We start from the raw sequence: 19591 nt of genomic DNA on the forward strand, positions 1-19591 counted from the left end.
TTAAAAGGTAGTCAAACCTGGTCTGACTACTCAAAGTTGTGGCTCAAGGAGACACTCTTGGAGTGTCTAAAAGAACTAGAGCTGTTGCCAGCTGGCCTTAAGAAAGTCTCAAAGCCTTATGAGAATCAGAGGAAGGAGGTTCTTCAAGGAAGCTTGATGGGGTCAGATGTGGCTGAACCTGGTTCGTTCGAAAGAAGTGAACCCGGTCCAACCAATCAGGGGCAGGCCAGGTCAGACCAACAAAATCTATTCCCAGGCCAAACCCATAAAAATAGGATGGATATTGGGCCAGGGGCTTTAGAAGGCTTGAATTGGCAATCTGCAAGCTCCAAGGTTTGCGTAGTGCCTAAAAAAAGCCTTGCCAAACCTGAAGAATCGCGGAAGAGCCAAGACCAGAGCAATTCACAGAAGTCTTAGTGGCAGTCAAGTCCCTTGCAATTGGCCCGACCTTCGCTTGCAGAGGAAATGGAAGATGAAGGTGGGATGGTAGAGCTCATGGTTGTGGTCAACCTAAACGAGGAGATAGCCGAAGCAACTCCCCTAGCGATAATTGAAGCAACTGAAACATCGGAAATTGTTAAGGAGGGCTGGTCCCAAATCTCAAAAGTAGGAGAAAATCAGGTACATCTTTTGTATTTGGGAAGAGAAGAAGGAGAAGGTTCAAGGGTGGAATTTTCGAGGGGAGTGGGAAAGGGTAGGGAGGTCAAGGGGAGGGAGGAAAGTAAGGGGAAGGGAGTGGAATCAACTTTGAAGTGGGTAAATGCAAAACTTTTGGGGCCGGGAAAAGTTCTAGGTGTCTCCATTGCTGGTTTGGAGACATAAATGATCCTCTACCTATAAAGATCGAGAAAAGAAGTCGGGAGGGATAAGGAAAACAAAATGCTAAAACAGGGGGAAACGAGATGAAGAAGAGTAGGGAGATAATGAGGTTGGAGTGGGGTTTAAATGAGAAGGGGGGCAAAGGAGAGGACTCCTCATGGGCGGGGGGGGGGGGGGGGGGGGAGAAGGCATGAGGGGGAAAAAGGTAGGGTGGGGTGGGGAGAGTCATCTGTTTAATGGAATTAAAAATTATGTCGTGGAACGTGAGGGGGTTGGGTTTTGGGAGAATGGTGGTTTGCGATTTGTTGAAGAGGTGGGAGTCAAAGCTGGTGTTTTTCCAAGAAACTAAATTGGAAACAGTTGATCCTGGAGTGGTGAGGAGCATTTGGAGTCCATGGCAGGTAAGGTGGGTGTGTAAACCAGCTAGAGGTAGTGCGGGGGGGGGGGGGGAGAGATTGTTAATCATGTGGGATAGGCTGAAGTGTAAGTTGATGTCGCCGATGTGGGAGAGTTCTCAATTTCAGTTGTTCTGGAATTTGAAGGGGGATTCCAAGGTCAATTCACAAATGTGTATGGTCTGACGGAGTATTCTAAGAGAGAGAGAGGTTATGGGGGGACCTTGCAGAAGCAAGAGGGAATTGTTCTATTCTGCGGGTTCTTGGGGGGGACTTTAATGTAGTGAGATTTAGGGAAGAAAAAAAAGGGAGGGGCTAGGAGAACCAGAGAGATGAGAGAGGTTATGGGGGGACCTTGCAGAAGCAAGAGGGAATTGTTCTATTCCGCGGGTTCTTGGGGGGGACTTTAATGTAGTGAGATTTAGGGAAGAAAAGAAAGGGAGGGGCCAGGAGAACCAGAGAGATGAGAAGATTTGGGGAATTTGTTAACCGGTTTGAATCGATTGACTTGCCTCTGATTGGAGCCCAATTCACTTGGACAAACAACCAGGATTCTTTGGCTTTGGTGAAGCTGGACAGGTTCCTAATTTCATCTGGTTGGGAAGATAATTTCCAGGGTGTGAAACAACTAGCTCTCCCATGGCCAATATCTGGTCATCCCCCTGCAGTTAGTGTGTGGTAACCAGACCAGAAAATGCCCTTTTAAGATGGAAAACGTGGTTTGAAGAACAAGGATTGGCCCAACTACTGCCAATGACTTGATGTACCTTATTAGTATAGTCCCTGTTGTATATTACTTTTACATCTTATTCTTCTTTTCTCTTTCAGCCCTATATGGGCATTCTTTAATTGTACATATCTTTTAACATATAAGAGAGTCTTTGAGAGGTGGGGGTCATTCATTCTTGACACCTCTAAGATTATTCTTTTTCTTTTCTCTATTCGGCCAAGAGTGTTGACATGGTATCAGAGCAGGTTGCTCTCTGATCTATTTTCTCACTCTCTTGAACCTTACTAGAAGCAGTAAACCTGTCGTATTAGGGCTGTCTTGATCAACCCTTTTCTGCTCTTTCTTCTTTTGCGCAACCAGCAGGAGAGATTTCTTTAGATCTCTCTTGGGAGACATTGGTTTGAGGCCAAACTTCAGATCTGGTGTCGCCTAGACCTAATCTATTCTCCCTACAAACATCTGATTTGGTGAAGTTTTCAAAGGAGTTCTGATCTTCTTCTTGGGGTGGCAACACTGTACAGTTTCCTTTTTTGGACTGCAACAGCTTTGAACTTTAGATCTGGTGTCGCCTAGACCTGGTCTATTCCACCTACAAACAACATCTAATTTGGTGAAGTTTTCGAAGGAGTTCTGATCTTCTTCTTGGGGTGGCAGCACTTACAGTTTCCATTTTTGGACTGCAACCTTTTATGGATTTCAGGTCTTCAACATCAGCTTGTGATTTAGTTTTTTTCTCTCTAGATCGAAGGGTTCTCTCAAGCTCTCCTTAACCCTACACTCAGTTTCTGGTTTGGAGTTTTTAAAGACTGCCTCAATCATCATAAGATACCTCCATGTTTGTGAAGAAGACGTCTAATGTGTTGGTAAATCACAGATTTCTCTCAATTGGCTGACTTGATCAACCTATAATCCTAGATCTGGTGTTGTCCTAGGGTTTTCTTGCCTCCTATTTATTTGATTCAGACTTCAGATTCATATTTGAAAGGCCTTAGACTCGACAGTCTTAAAAACTTGTCTTTTTTGAACTATCATCTTCTTGATTGCTGAATTTGGTTGTCTTTGATATCCTTGTGCCTGGACTGCTGTTTTCTTGCTGAAATGGCCTCCGATAGTAGCGATTCTTTTGTTAAACGTGATTCTCTGGCATCTATGGTTGAGCAAAACATTCGACAACTGATAACATATGCTATTCCTTCTGCTCTTTTTGCTATTGGCTTACCTAGTGAGTTTTTCGGTTATTATGCTTCTCCTTCTCATATTTGGATCGTTGACTCTGGAGCTACCAACCACATGACAGGAGCCTACCCTAACCAACCAAGTAACCTTACTAAAACCCATCACAAACATATTGTTACTGCCAATGGTGAAAAGTTAAACATCATTGGTAGTAGTGATCTGTTTGTTAAGCTTTCACCCACTGCATCTTTCCCTCTTACCAAGACCCTTCTTGTTCCTAATCTCACTACAAACTTGATTTCTATTGGCCAATTAATTGATGAAGGTAACATTCTCATTTTCTCTCAGGATGGATGTTTGATTCAGCACCAGAACACTGGGAAGGTGAAAGGGAAGGGGGCGCAGGCTGGGCCGTCTGTTTGTATTGGAGTTCGAGAAGCCTCAAACAGCAACATTATCAGTTTATTTCAGTTCCTCCACTTCTAGTTCCTTTCTGAATCATAGAAATAATGTTTGGGATTTATGGCATAAATGTCTAGGTCATTTACTTTTTGAAAAATTAAAACTTTTGTTTGATTTTGGCCTTATTAAGAATAAAGCTTCATCCTTGCACACCTTTGATACGTCTTGTGTTTCTTGTTGCTTAAGTAAGAGTCGTACCTTACCTTTTCCTCACACATCTGAGCATGCTACCTCTCCCTTCGAGCTTATACATAGTGATGTCTGGACTGCTTCTGTCTCTTTTCGGCTCGGATACAAATATTTTGTGTCGTTACTTGATGATTGTACCAGGTACACATGGATATACTTTCTTCGCCACAAGTCTGAGGTGTTCCCAACATTTAAGTTGTTTCGTGCTATGGTGCGGGTTTGGTTTCAATCACAAGTGTGTATTCTCCGTTCGGATTCAGGAGGAGAATACACTAATGGAGATTTTTTTATCCTATATGAAGGATCATGGAGTACAAGTGCAATGAAGTTGTCCAGATACTCCTCAGCAAAATGGTGTGGCCGAGCGCAAGAGTGGACATATCCTTAGTGTTGTAAGGACATTATTGCAGGAGTTCCATACTCCACCTTCCTTTTGGGTAGAGGCAGGTAGTACAACTATGTTTTTGATCAACTACATTCCTTCCTCAGTTCTTGGTTTCTCTTTCAGAAGTTATTTGGTCGTTCTCCAGATTTATCTATGCTTCATGTCTTTGGATGTGTGTGCTTTGTTGATCTTCCCTCTCGTGAACGTTCTAAATTGTCTGCACAGTTTGTCATGTGTGCCTTTGTGGGTTATAGTCCTTACCACAAAGGATTTCTTTGTTATGATCCCTCTATTCGCAACATTCGTATATCACGTAATGTTGTTTCTATTTTGCCAAACTTTGATTCACAGGATGCTTCACCTCTTTCTGCTGAGGACTTTCTCGTCTTCTCTCGCAAGCTCCAGTCCCTGCGCCTGCGACTCTCTTTCTTCCTGGTTCAGATCATCATCCTACCACTGCTCCTTAAGTGATACCTCCTTAGTTGTTTTAGCTAGCAAAGAATCAGGAGGTGTTGGCGGCGGAATGTTATGAGTTGAGAGACTGTTTGACTTCTTGGCATAGTTGTCAAAGCGACGCCTAGGCGACAAGGCGCCCTTGGAGGCTTGCCTCGCCTAGTCGCCTAGCAGTTTTGTATAGTGTCTTATAAAATACTTTTATATTGTTACTTTTTTGAGTTATAATTATAAAATAGACATTATTAAACAAAAATATTCATTTTTTGTGTTTATAAACTAATTTCTTTTTATTATTTTCTTTTTTGTTAGGGTTTAATCAACACAAACATTGCTAACTGCTGTATTGAACCCTCAAAGACTTCAGAATTTGAACCAATAAGTGAGGGAAAAACTTAAAGTTTTGTCTAATCAACACATTTCTTCCTCCAAATTTTCTTCTTAAGGGGGGCGCCTTTTCTTTTCTTCTTTTCCTATAACAAAAATAGGGGTTCAGTCCCCATATTTTTTGAAATTTCTTTTCTTTCTTCTTTTTCTTCTCATAAATATGTTGATTTTCTAGACATAAACATGAAGTTTATAATTTTCTTATGAAAATTATGGTTAGTTTTTAAGGAAAGATGATTATGGAACCTAGGGAACTGCCTAGGATATGTATTTTTCACCTTAAAAAAATCCATCGCCTAGGCGACAAGGCGCCCCCCCTGTCGCCTAGCCTCACCTTGGTGCCTTGAAAACTATGTTTCCTGGAACCCCTACTTCAGAAGAAATTTCCATGATTGGGAACTTGACCAAGTGATAGATTTATTTCAGTTATTAGCCTCTCAGTCCTTAAACCAAGAAGAAGAAGACACGTGGATTTGGAGAGAGTCTAAGGATGGTCAGTTCTCAGTCAGTTCCTTTGCTAGAAGTTAATCTGATAGTGACAGAGCTGAGATTCCTACTGAGAAGATTTGGAATCCAATTCCCCCTACTAAGGTGAATGCACTGTTGTGGGCTATTGTGTTGGACAAAAGTCTCTCCAAGAAGAACCTGGCAAGGAGAGGTGTCCAGGTTCCTAACCTGCTCTGTGTGATGTGTGGGAGGAAGGAAGAGGACAATAATCATTTACTCCTCCACTGCCCAGTTGCTGTGGATTTGTGGAATCATTATCTCTCTTCAGTGGGTTTGAGCTGGACCATGCCATCATCAGTAAAGGACTTATGGTGCTGGGAGATTCAAGGCTTGTCAAGATTGGCTAAAGAGGTTTGGAAGACAGTCCTGGCTGCTATTATTAATACCACTTGGGAGGAAAGAAATAAGAGACTTTTTCAAAACTGTTCCAAAGAAGTCAACAGTTTAATCTCCACATCCTATGGGAGGCTAGTTTCTTGGACAGCTGCTGTAAAAGGTCTCCAAAGCAGGGCGCTTGGGCTGCATCTGGGTTCTTGTAGTTTTTTTGAGTTGTAATGCTGTTCTTAGGCCCTGATTTAGGATCTATAGATCCTGATTAGGGTGATTTGTAATCTTTGTCTCCTCTTAATAAAATTACATTACCTTTAAAAAAAAATTAAATCACCCTATTACTAATATTTTGTTGTGAACCAGTTGGAATTATATTTGATTGTCCAGTTTGAGTAATTGGGTTTTACTCCTAAGGTTCAGCCATTTGATGTTATTATGGAAATTAAAAAGTTCAGTATATCTTCATAGCAAATTTATTGTTTCTTTTTAGTTGGATAGTTGCATTCTAACTCACCTGACATAAGTGATTTTGCTCACTGGACATTCTATTTTCCAGTTTTCATACATATGATTATGCAAGGCACTTTGTTAGTGCTTGCACTCGTATTCTTGGACTTGAGGGTACACCTGAAGGAGTAGAGGATCAAGGAAAGCTGACTCGTGTAGCAGCGGTACATATAATTGATTCAGTTAAAAATTTGTTTTCGGCATATCTATATATCTTTTACTGAAGAATTATTTGTTACTGTTACTTTTAGGTTGCATTGATTTATTAATTTTTTGATGTCAACCATTAACCAATCTTGTGATGCTTATTTGTTCTACTTTCCATTTGAGACTTCAGTTTCCTATTGGGATAGATTCGGATCGGTTCATTCGAGCGCTTGAGCTTCCTCAAGTTCAGGAGCATATTAAAGAACTGAAGGAGAGATTTGCTGGCAGGAAGGTAGGGTTTTTGTGATTTACTGCCAATGTCTTATTTTGTTTAAATGAAAGTAGAATTGATTGAAATGCATCTTAGGTTTAGGGTAGTACAGTTGAAATCCAGCATTTCAACTCTGGATAAAGTGTTTTATGTATAATGCCCATGAAAAATTATAAACATCTGAATTATTTTGAACTTTGTTCTTCTGTGATGCGTTTGACAATATTTTGGTATTATAAATTGTAAAACTGTCAGTGTCATTCTGTTCTTTTAAGGATATATCCTCTAATTAAAGAATTAGCAAACAAAATCTTTCTCCACTATCTGAATACAGGTTGATTTTGGCCTTCAACTTGTCCTTTTACAACCTTGACAAGCACCAAGTCCTTATTGGTGACTTGAAGAATTTACACAGTGTCGGGCTTGGACCCTTTGGCCCAGTCCATCCAGAATTTAACAAATGATCAACCTGAACCTTCCCTAGTTGCAACCCTATTCATTGGTATTCTTTATGCAAGGTAATGATGATAAGATTGATAATTTGTTTTTCTATTATCCATTTATTGATTCTCAGAGTTGGTACCAGGTGCTTCTAAATGTTGAGAGCACCTCATCCAGCAAGGTCTTCCATGAGCTTAATCTAAATTTCTTTCTCCTTTTCTTCTAAAACCAATACATATAACCTGTATACTGGGAATGGCAGTGGGGATGAAATAAGATGATGCATTTCAAAATTGCAAAGAAGATACACAAAAAGCAGAGAAAACAAAGATATGATACATGGAAACTCATTCATTTTAAAGGATGGGAACACCCTCAACCCATCAATTGGGTCACCCAATGAGAGGAATGTTGGGACTGGCCTGCATGAGAATGTGGGTTTGAGTTTGACGGCAGTCACTTTATGCAAAGAATGCCAGAAGTTATGTCCATATCCAGTTTACACTTTCCAAGACCCAGAATTCAGGATCAACATTGGGTAATTTTTCCCTTTTTACCTGATGATAGGAATCTCTATGCTCATTAATGCTCTCGTTAAGGACCTAACTAAATGAGAAGCTCCTTGTCACATATGTAGAATTTAGAAGAGGCATGACTTCTAAGAGAAGAAACCTCAGCACTTGGATAAACAAACTAGGGAATTTACTTTTATCTTGGAATTCTAATCTTTCCCATCTTTCCACACAAGAAGTCATTTCTATTTAAAAACCTTTTTCCTTGCTTACATACATAGTTGTTAAGGTGATGCCTAGGTGGGCACTGAAACAATGCCTAGGTGACAAGATGTTATCCAGGGTGTGCTTCTTATCATGCTTTTTAGGTATACTTTTTGGTGCCTACTTAGGCAAGGAGAAGTTTAAACCAGGCACCATATTATATGGTGTATTTTATTTCTATTCAAATGTTATCAATGCAGTTAAACAATGACTAGTCGTTTTGGCCTCTCTAGTTGATAGACTTGACACAAGGACTTGTTGATGGCTAGGCACTGGCTACCAGAAAAAAAAGAGAGGTTCTAAATTTAAGATATTTAACACTATCAATATTGCATGGACATGTACATGGGAGTTGGAATCCAACACATATCCAAGAGTCTGACTTGGCAATAATAGAAAACATGGACCTGTGGACATGTCTTTGGAAAAAAATACTATTAAAATAGTATATATATATATATAGGGTTCGACTATGATATGAAAAGATATGATATCGGAAAAACGTCTGATCAATCAATTGGAATCATAAACGTGGTAGCCAATCAGGTATTCTTTATCAAAATTCATGGGTGGGTTTTGATTGGTCAAAACTCTTTTGGTACCATGTCTTTCCCACATCATGGATTTTCCCATATATACATACATACATACATATATATACATATACATACACACACACACACACACACACACACACACATATATATATATATAAAGAGGGGGTCCAAAATAGTTCATCTTGTACATTAGCGATTCATTTATGTCAGATAAGGTGGGAAGTTTTTTATATTAAAAATCTAAGCTTGGAGGTAGAAAGAAAATGCTATGTGGAAGTGTCCTCAAGAATCTGTGGAGTATTGGACTCTGACCCGTGTCTGACAACAGACACGGCATCCATGTAGAAGAGTCCATGTGGCAGTGATGCTATCCAATCAAGAAGCTAATATAGATTGAAAATATGCAATAAAAATGATACTTGTTGGGAATTGGGGATTATTATTTCTGTTTCCTATTCACATCTGGGACTGTTTTCTGTAGGAGGTACAATGCTCTGTTTGATTTTATTATTTAAGTGGGGAGTTTAGTTGATGCTGTATTATTACTTAAATAGGGGTATAGTTGTAATCTCATTATATTTTAAAAATAGAATATGTATAAGTCTGTCCAATTGGGAGAGTGGATTTTTCTCTCCAATCAGCAGTCCTCCTTCTCTCCTACCTACATGACTGTCTTCTCTTCTCTTCTCTGTTCTAACTTTCTTGTTTAGGTTGCACTAATCAGACCTCGTTCATGGCATTAGAGAAAGACTATCGGTCTGATTAGAGCATTCTATTTTCTCCTCTCTTATCTCAAATCTTTCTTTCTCTTCTCTGGAGAAATATTGAAGAGTGATCATATTTGGTTTCTTCTCACTTTTTCTCTTGATGTTTGTTTTTCTTCTCCCAAGGGAGGTGGATACTGAACTGAAAAAATTTCTAAACTTGTTCAGACAAAGAGGGACTGAGGTGATTGAGTGTGGTGTATACCGTGCTGGTTGTGAGTTAAAAGAAGAATCCTATGCAGATTGTGAAGTGAGAAAAGTGGTGATTACTTATTGTATTGGGTTGACTTTACGATCTATGATTGAAGAATGCAGTGTTGAGTTTTTCGGGATATGTGATTTTTCATGGAAAGGTTAGTAAGTGCTGTTTATATGCTAAATTGGTAGATTTGATGTTGTTTGTGAGTAGCCAATAGTTGTGTGAGTAGAATATCAAATTTTGGAATTGATTATTGTGTTTGATTAAGCAAAAGGAGTACATAGATATGTATTCTTAGTTGGATGTTATGTTATCTCCTAATTATCAAAAAAACAAAATAAATTTCTCACCCATTCAGATGACTTCAGTTAAGTTGAATGGACACAATTATGCAGAATGGGTAAAATCTGTTGAAGTATTTATAACAGCTACAGGAAAGATTTAAATACTTTTTTTTGATATATAAAGGAAAAGTTAAATACTTGACTGTTAGGGAACCAAAATCTGTTAGCTTTATTTATTCTAAGTGGGTGCAAGAGGATGTCTGGTTTAAAAAGTGGCTATGAGCTTGGTGAAATGCAAAACCAGTAGCACTTGATATTTTTGGATACATTTAGAGAAATTTGGGATCCGGACCATCAGGTGAAGAAATTATATTCAGGAAGCAATGACATTTCTTGTTTCTGTCCATTTTCACTTTGTAGCAATGATATAATACACTTGAAGAATATTTTTAGTAATAAATAATAAAGATTTTTTTAGATCAATAACCATAAATTTTATTAATGGATAAAAGAGAGATTACAATTACAATAGAATAATGCAGTCATTGAGAGATAAATATTCTTATCTCTCTGCCAGCAAACCTTACTTTTTCTTACAATTGTGCCCAAAACAGTTGATCTCTCCCCACCACTTGTTTGCTAATGTATCCACCAAAGTATTAGACCCCTTTTGATCTATTGTATATTTTCTGTTAACCATCTGCATTTCTTTATCTCATTTCTGTAATTCCACATCTTGGCTTCCTCATTCCTCACTTCGTAGCCAACATATCACCAACTTAGAGTCTCCTTTATTGACTAATTTTCTTATATTCAAACTCCTTGCCCTTTGCACTCCCTTTGGCATTGCCATAACTTCAGCCCTTATAGGATCATCCACATCAACTGGGCCTGAATAAAAAGTAAATATTTGGCCGACCATCCCTAAACACCCCACCTATTCTTGATATTCTTGGATTCCCCATACTACTATCATCAAAATTGAGCTTAATTAGACCTGTTCATGGGCCGGTCCGGCCCGACCCAACCCCCGGACAGGCTTGCGCATGAACTTTAGCCTGCGGGCTACGGGCCTAAAAGCCCGAGCCCGACTATTTTACGGGCCGGGCTCGGGATTTGTCACAAAAGCCTGGCCTGAGCCCGGCCTAACCCAACATTTTGTATTTTATTGTAAACCCTAGCCGATTAACCTTTCCTATTCCCTCTTTTCATCTTTTATTTTTCTCTCCTCATTCTCACTCTCAATAACCGGTGCGAATCCAAGCAAGCAGCCACTGTTCTTAGTCTCAGAGGTGACAGGCAAGCTCAGGCACCGACAAACTCGGGCATCGGTCATCTCTCTCTCTGGTGGTGAGTCTTCTCTCTCTCTCTCTCTCTTGTCTCTCTCACAGTTCTCACTCGCACGCACTCGCATATTTCTCAGGATTCAGGAACCGGGCGAACTCAGGCACCGGCGCCAGCCATGCCACTAGTGAACTCAGTCGCCCCTCTCTCCGGCAATGAATCTTCTCTCTCTCTCCACCATTCCTCTCTCTCGTCTCTCTCGCAGTTCTCATTCTCATGCATTGTTGCATATTCTCAGGAACCAGTGAACTCAAGCATTGGCGATGGCGAACTTAGGCACTGGTGCTAGCCGCACCACCAGTGAACTCAGTCACCCTGCCTTTCAGCCTCTGTTAGGTCGGGCTTCGGGCTTTTTATGAGGGCCGGGCTTGGGCCCGAGTTGTAGGCCCGTTGGTCAGGCCGGGCTCGGGCTTGGGCTTGAAAAGATCTTGTTAATGAAGAGAAAAAGTTGGGCCCGGCCCGGCCCATGAACATGTCTAAGCTTAATGAAGCCTCTTTCCAGTGGAGATCAATAAGGATTAATGACTGTTTTATTTGTTGATGAATCAGCTACTTCTCCCATTTTCGAAGGAAAGTTATCCATTGGGACAAGTGAGAAAGTTCCAAAGATTTCAACCAATGGACCACCTTAACCATGATGTGTTCAATTATAATTTCTTTACTCTTTCCTTTTCCAAGAATATTCTAGGGTTCCTTTCTTGCCAAATTGTCCAACTTTCTGCTGCCTTGGTACATCTCCACATGAGTCTTCCCCTTTTCTTTTGTCACACAAATGCTGTTGAAGCAAACAAACTTGGCACGTTATCTGGAGATAAAAAAGAGTGCATCCATGATGAGAGATCACCAAGCATTAGATCAACAACAACAAAAAACAATAGATCAACCCAATGACTCCAACTCTGAAAATGATGAGAATCCATTTCCAAGAGAATCCTTTGACAACCCTTCAAATTTAGGTAAGATTAAAATCCATTCCATAATTTTCCACTAGAGAATACATTTTGATCTCTGCACATTGAGTGGTCATAAAAAATTCTTCTGTTGCTCTCCTTCCATATTTCTCAACAAATAGTAAAAGGAACACAACTCCATGCAATTTTTTCTTTTCTATTCCCTCTGAATGTAGGCCGTTGTGCAAAGATTTCTTTTGGAGATCTTGTTCCCACAGATCAAGACTGAAAAGGCTAAAGAAATATCACCAAATGTACATCAAGAAGCATAGATGCATCACATTCTCCTTGGCTAAGCATAAGTAGCATCTCATTGCCAATTGAAATTCCCCTACTTTTGATGCGATCCTGGGTGAGAATGTTGTCCAGAGCAACTAGTCAAGCAAAAGCCTCCACCCTAGGGGAAATGGGATTCCACTAAACCCCCCTCACATCCTACTTCTCCACCTGATTCCTTGCGAAGGCTTTATAAAAATACTTTTTTTATCAATGACTGAAAATTTCATTGAGTTAGAAGGATTACATCAAAAGAAATAACAAGAGATAACCTCTCTTATCTCTCCCCAGAAACAGAAAATTACAAGAAATCAATTACAATTGTGCCCAAAAAAGATGAGATCTACCCATCCCCTGTCTGGCTAGAGTACCAGCAAGTGAATTTGCACATCTTTTCACCCATTGAACTTTCACTTCCATATTCTGAATTAGCTGTTTAATCTTTTTCTTTTCATTATTGAATATCCAATGACTTGGTTCTTCTTTTTGCAGCCAATTAACCACCAACTTTGAATCCCCCCTCAATTATCAACTTCTTAATATTTAGAGAGGATGCTTTTTGGTTCCCTTCCACTTCTGTCAATACCTCAGCTCGAAGAGAATTGCTAGTCCCAGCTGGTCCTGAATATAGAGCCACCAACCTTTCTCCCTTGTCTCTTCAAACTCCTATTCCAGAAGCACCTGGATTGTCTAGGCAATTCCCATCAAAGTTTAATTTGATGAAACCTCTTTTTTGAGGGATCCAATTAACTATAGAAGTTGTAAACACAGGTGCAAAATTAGCCACCTCTTTCCAATTAAGCATAATGTCATCAACTGAGAATGAAGAAAAAAGATCCATTGTCCTCACCCAATGAGCAACCTTGATCATGATGATGTCTATGTTATCATCTTTGCTTCTTTGTTTCTCAGCACATATTCTAGAATTCCTTTCCTCCCCATAACACCCAACAATTTTTTTTTTTTGATAAATCATAACACCCAACAAATGGCATCCCTAGCGCATCTCCACAACATCCTGCCCCTCTTTTTGGCAAGCTAAGAGGAGAAGAAGCAATTAATCCTTGCAAATCATCCGGGGGAGTCCACCTGCACCCAAACAAGGAAAAAAACCAATCCCAAATGCAAGATGCAAAAGGAGAAGAGGTAAGTAAGTGGTGGCAAGTCTCACCATTGGCTTTACATAACACACACCATTATGGAGAAAGGCACATGTTTGGTCTCCTTCTTTGAAGCATGTCATGGGTATTAATTTTCCCCAAAAAAATTCCCGAAAGAAGGCCCCAACTTTCAGAGGAATGGGATGGCACCAAATCTCTTTAATCAGAACGGACAGACTAACAATGGGCAATGAATGAGACAATGCTTTGAAAAATGAAGATCAAGAAAAGGAGCCAGTTGGGGAGAGTCCAAATTTTGTAATGTTGATTCAACAGGTCCACAAAAACCCCCAAAAGAACAGTGATGAGTTTAGTCACCCCATTCAAATCACCTTCCGTAGCCCCCTTCTAAATGTTGAACCCCAATCCAATCCTTAATTCAAATCAAAGTAGGAGAAAAAGAGGAAATAGGTTGTTTCTTAAAATTTGAAAGAGATATTGAGAAGGAAATTGATCTTTCAATGGAGAGTTCCTTACCCAAAGATGTTCCTAGAATTTTATCCGATTCCCATTGCAAACCTCATAGCTGATATAAGGAAAGAAAGATGGCAACAATGCATTGATATCTTTCCAAGGAGAAGCCTGGGAAGCCCTAGACAATGTTCTAGTGTCCTATCCATTTGCCAAGAGCCTGTAAATACTCTTCACAATCTTTGCCCATAACTTTTCCTTTTACATAGGAAGCCTCCATAGCCATTTTCCCAACATAGCCAAATTTCTTCTTTCAATATTTTCATTTCCCAATCCTCCTAAAGATTTGCTCTTGCTGACTTGTTCCCAACAAACTTTGTGACCTTTTCTCCCTTCACCAGGCTCCCACAAAAAATTCTCTCATAATCTTCTCCAATTTCCTTGTCACATTTCTAGGGGTCCTAAAGACTGACAACTAATAAATTGGAGGATTAGCAAGGGTAGCTCTGATTAGAGTAATCCTTCCACCTAAAGAAATGTAACTCTTTTTCTAATTGGCAAGTCTCTTAGCAAAACTCTCCACCACTAGGTCCCAGAAGTTGACACACCTAGGATTATGACCAAGAGGGAGATCTAGATATTTAATTGACCACTATGCTATCTCACACCCCATCGCTATAGCAAACTCCTCCAACTTCCTCTTAGTTAGGTTAACTCTTGCAATACAACTCTTGTCAAAATTGAACTTATGATTTGACACATGTTTGAAGAGTTGAATTACAGCTTTCAAATTTCTAGCTTACTTCATATCATTCCCTTAACAAAAAAGAATTGTTTTTTCTTTGTAGAGATAGTGGAGAGTCCCTTTCCCACTTATTGATCTCCTGTTGCTTGGTGCTTTGTATTTGGGAATTTTTCTGTTCTCTCTTTGGTTGTAGGATGGACCCTCCCCAAGAGGTGACTGACATTTTCAATCCTAACTTCTTGAGGCAACAAAAGAAGAGAGGGAGAATAATGTGGAGAGCTACAAGGCAGCTGTTTCTTGGGGAGTATGGGAGTAAAGAAATAACAGAAATTTTGCTGGAAAAAGTAGAGCTTTGGAAGAGGTCGTTGACAACATAAAAGTGAGGGTTACATTGTGGATAAAAATCTTAGATGGTTTTCAACTTTTCTTGGTATCTAACATTCTAAGGGCATGGGAGGAAATAGCACGGTCCTCTAGAGACAAGGAAATTCTAAGAGTTGAGTGGAAACCATCAGAGGTTAACAAAGTAAAACTGAATTTTGATGGAAGCTCTGTGGGCAACCCGGGAGTGGCAGGAATAGGTGAAGCAATCAAGAATGCGGAATGCAAGATATTGGCTCTATATTCAGGGCCAATTGGCATTACAAATTCAAGAGAGGCAGAGTTACTAGCTTTATTGCAGGGACTCTGGTTGGCAAAGCAATTGGGTTTTCAACAAGTGGAAGTGGAAGGGGACTCAAAAGTTGTTATATCTTGGGCAAGATGTACCAAACATATCCCGTGGACCCTCAAATACATTTTTAGGGAAGTGGAAAGATTAGCAAAGGATATAAATGCTGATTTCAGGTGGATCGGGAGGAGTGAAAATGGGTTGGTAGATACTTTAGCCAAACAAGGGGCTGCAAGGAAGCATCTATATTGGGCTTCTTTGTAATTTTGGTTATAGCTCTTGGGGATGACATTTGGGTCACCAGAATGTACTTAATCTCATATATTTTTAATTAATGAATCAATATTTATTGCTGATAAAAAAAAGAATTGTGTCATCCACAAATTGTAAATGAGTAACTGACACTTTCTCCCTATCTATTCTCTAGCCTCTCACGAGATTTCTTGCATCATCCCTAGTAACTATTCTACTTAAAGCTTCAATAATGAGTGTGAACAAAAATGGTGACAAAGGGTCCCCCCTGCCTGATCCCTTTGAGGGCGTGAAAAGGTCACCACTCTTCCATTGACTAGAATTGAATAATGGCTTGATAAACATCCAACTGCCCACTTGCACCATCTATCACTGAATCCACAAATACTCAGAATGTCCAACAAAAATGACCAATCCACTAAATCCTAAGCTTTCTCCAAATCTAATTTGCAGGACATAATTGAGAAAAAACCATTCCTACTTTCTTTCGACCATCTCACATCTCTTCTCTATACTTGTAGGTCCATCAACTGTAACTTTGTTAAAAGACCCAAACACTTATTATTAAAATAGAAAGAGAATACAATAGGAAGGTCATAAGTTATCACCCGAGAGAAGGAAAAACAAACTAAGACACAACTATTACAAAAAGATAGCATACTACATAACTCTAGCAATATAGAGATCAAACAACTCTAGGACTAGACCCTCAACGAACTCCATATTTGCCCATCTGCATTTCGAGCATATAGAACCTAGCGAAATCAGGACCCTAATCTTCCCCATCAAACACTTCCTCTTGCCCATCATCATCTTTATCCCACATCTCTCCTCCTCCAGTTACACCTTTCTTCAAGCTTTCTTTCTTCTTCCTCCTCTCAAACTCTTAAAAAGCTTTCCTGGAAAACTCCTCACCACCCCAAAAGAACAAACCAAGGCTTTTGCCAATCTCTATGTTTCTTTCAGCAGCATTCTCAATGGAAATACTACCAGGTCTCTCCGCCTTTTTTTTCAAGGCTCTCATCAAGAGCTCTCAGTAGAAGCAGATCCGTTCTCATTAACGTCTTCATGCAGAATAGTCCCCATTTGATTACCAGGATTGGAGATAACCCAAGAATCCTCAATAATAGCTACTTCGCTTGTTGACACAACAATCTTACTCCCTCTTCTCTTATACACCCTCTTGTAGTTCTTTGTAGGACTGACCTCCACCAACCTAAGTTTCAACTAAGAAAAGACCTTGGTGATGTGAATAGTATGTGAGTATCTTGCTTTGGTAAAACCATGAGATCTTTCCGAGGTCGCCACTTCATCTACACCTAGATCTTTCTCAACCTTCCCCCTCCTACCCAAATCCACACCTAACCTTCCAACCACCACCTCCTCAAATAGCCGGTGAACAGCACCATTGCTCTCAACTTGGGGAACGCCACTGCGGTCGCGTCAAAGCCACCACTTCCTCCATCGCCAACACCAAGCTCTCCTGTTTCGGCAACAACTACCCCTCTTGATTTCTCCTTCTTCCTCTCCTTCAGCCCCATCTCTTCTTCTTCAAGGATCTCACTAGAAACATTAAACATAGTTTCTTTTGCATCAGAATAGAAATCAGAGATGACGTACCAGAATTCTCCTTCACTGTTGTGGCTTCACCTTCCACCATGGATTGAACGCAACAAAAGGGGCATCATCACTGATGCCAGGGCTTTGGATCCTGATCAGTGCGCCCCTCTGCAAGCTTCACCATGACCTTCACCTTCTTACTTTTATCATACATGAAGATCGCTTATTCCTAACATTCTTCCTTTCCCCTTGGATCCTTAACCAAAGGAATTTTGCTCGGTCTCCTGTGTTTAATATCCTTTGAGCTTTTGAAAGTGACTAAGCTCCTTTTGTTTACCTGCAAACCAAATGCACCGAAAGGCTTCCTCGCCTTTTTTGGTTCAGACTTTGGAAAGTGAGTCCCAATCAAACCATCATCCCCCTTCCAAGCACGTGTGACACCTCAAAAGTCAAAGTTGTTGGCTTTCCATCTCCCTTATAATACTCCAGCCCCTTTTTCTCTTGTCTTACCACGTGTCTCTCCTCCTCTATCCCTCCTCCGATATCATTAACCACTAAAGTGGGCCCCACTTCTCTTATCCCTTTTGAACTCTTCCCCGAGTCTCCCCTCTTCACCTTCCCAATGTCTCAAAAATCGATCAGCCCCATCACACTGACCCCACTATCATCATTTGCTCTTTTTATTCGAGAAATGCCCTCTTCTTCAACTTCTAGACCTTCCTCTGCTGAGAGCACATTCGACTTCAACATATTCAAACCAATTGATGAGAGAGAAACACTCCACTCCTCTTTCCACGAGTCCATATTATCAATCCATTCACCAGGGTAAGTCCCTTCTACCACCAGTCTTAAATCAAAAGATTCTCCACCAAAATGGAGCAACAAGGATGCTGGAACGAGATGGAATTCCTTCTCCTCAATTAAAATAGTGCAGTGACCAGATTCTTCCTAGTGTTAGTTCTTGAATCAACGAGCCTGAAACTCCCACATGCATCCCCAACAGCCCTGAACATTTGATAGCTCCTGGCATGTAAAGGAATACCAAAGATGTTAATCCAGACAAAGCTTGAAAGCCCCACGTTTCTCAAAGCCCCCCACAAGGGGGTTCCATCTCCCCAACCTTAATTCTGGACACCGTATTTGATCTTGTTCATGACTGAGGACAGTGGTTTGTGGAACTTTAACAATGAGAAAAAACAGTTCTTATGGCTGGGTAGGGACATAGAGATTTAGTACAGCTGGGTGAAGAGGACTGCCAACTCATTTGCGGATGGGTTGGCCAAGCAAGGAGTAAATAGGGAGGTTGTTTTCTGGGTTAGTTTTTAATTTTCTTTGCTTTCCGAGTTTTCTGATTTTTGGGGAGCTAAGTTATTTTATCTCCCTTTGTATTCTTTTCCCTCTATTCTCTTAATTTAATGAAATTGATGTTATTGATAAAAAAAAAAAACTGAGTCTCTGAGTCTTTTCAACAGAAAGAAACATGCATCGAGTCTCCTCACCTGAAAGGAACTACTTGGCTGCCATTCAGTCATTGCCCAAGTCCACACATCTTCCACATCTGGTTCAGAATTGACAAATCTTCCAACCAAGCTTCTACTGAGCAACTGAAGCCGATTGTGAGTGCCTCCAGTTGAGTTAACACACACCTCTCTCATCTTGTTTTTAAACAATCTTCTCTCATCTTCCTGACCTTGAATATTTCCAATTGATTGAATGGTGACTGATCCCATCCCAAGTCACCTTACCCCTCTTGCACTAACTCTTGCCCGGCCATAAGGCAAATTTACCTAAGAAAGTCAAACATAAAGTGGTCTTCTGAATTTTGGACTCCACACCATTCTTCCTTGGATTAATTCATAAGAATCAGCAATGGATTTGGCTCAACCTTTCTTGGACACAAATCACAAAATCTACAAATGTCTGACCAATCATCTTCCCAAAACCTTATATTATCTCTATCCCCCATCTTGAAAGAGACATAGTTCAAGTTGTTAGTGTGAATAAATCCTAGTTGTTTCTAGGTCAAAGTAGAGAAGAAGAAAGAAGAAAGAAAAGAGAAAGAAGGAGAGGAGAAGAGTGTTCCGCCAGACTAGAAGAGAGGATGTACAAAAGTACCTCTCCTAGCCAATCCACTTAACTTTTATTCATGAAAAACTTGAGTTACATGAAAGAAAATTTTGTCCCTCATAGAAGATGGGACACATAACTTAAACTCAGATACAATAGACATTTCACTTTCAATAAGATACACCAGAATGACCAAAATACCCCTGGCTCGAGCATTCTAACACTCCCCCTCAAGCTGGAGAGTATATATCATATAGTCCCAGCTTGTTACAAATGTAATCTATTTTTCCCCGAGACAATCCTTTTGTGAAGATATCTGCCCACTGATTTCCTGAGCTCACATGAGATGTAGTTATTACCCCACTTATCACTTTCTC

General features: G+C 40.1%; 1 protein-coding gene across 1 annotated transcript in view; it reads left to right on the plus strand.

Moving 5' to 3' along the window:
- LOC148847844 (alpha,alpha-trehalose-phosphate synthase [UDP-forming] 1-like) overlaps positions 1-19591 on the plus strand; it is a 119451-nt gene that overhangs the window by 26813 nt on the left and 73047 nt on the right. The window contains exons 5-6 of the mRNA XM_088952281.1: positions 6390-6504; positions 6678-6779. Of these exons, the coding sequence (XP_088808407.1) occupies positions 6390-6504; positions 6678-6779 (217 nt within the window). The remainder of the gene's footprint in view (positions 1-6389; positions 6505-6677; positions 6780-19591) is intronic.

Source organism: Nelumbo lutea, chromosome 6, assembly GCF_056320005.1.
Source record: "Nelumbo lutea isolate HS-2025 chromosome 6, American lotus-T2T, whole genome shotgun sequence".
Lineage (NCBI taxonomy): Eukaryota > Viridiplantae > Streptophyta > Magnoliopsida > Proteales > Nelumbonaceae > Nelumbo > Nelumbo lutea.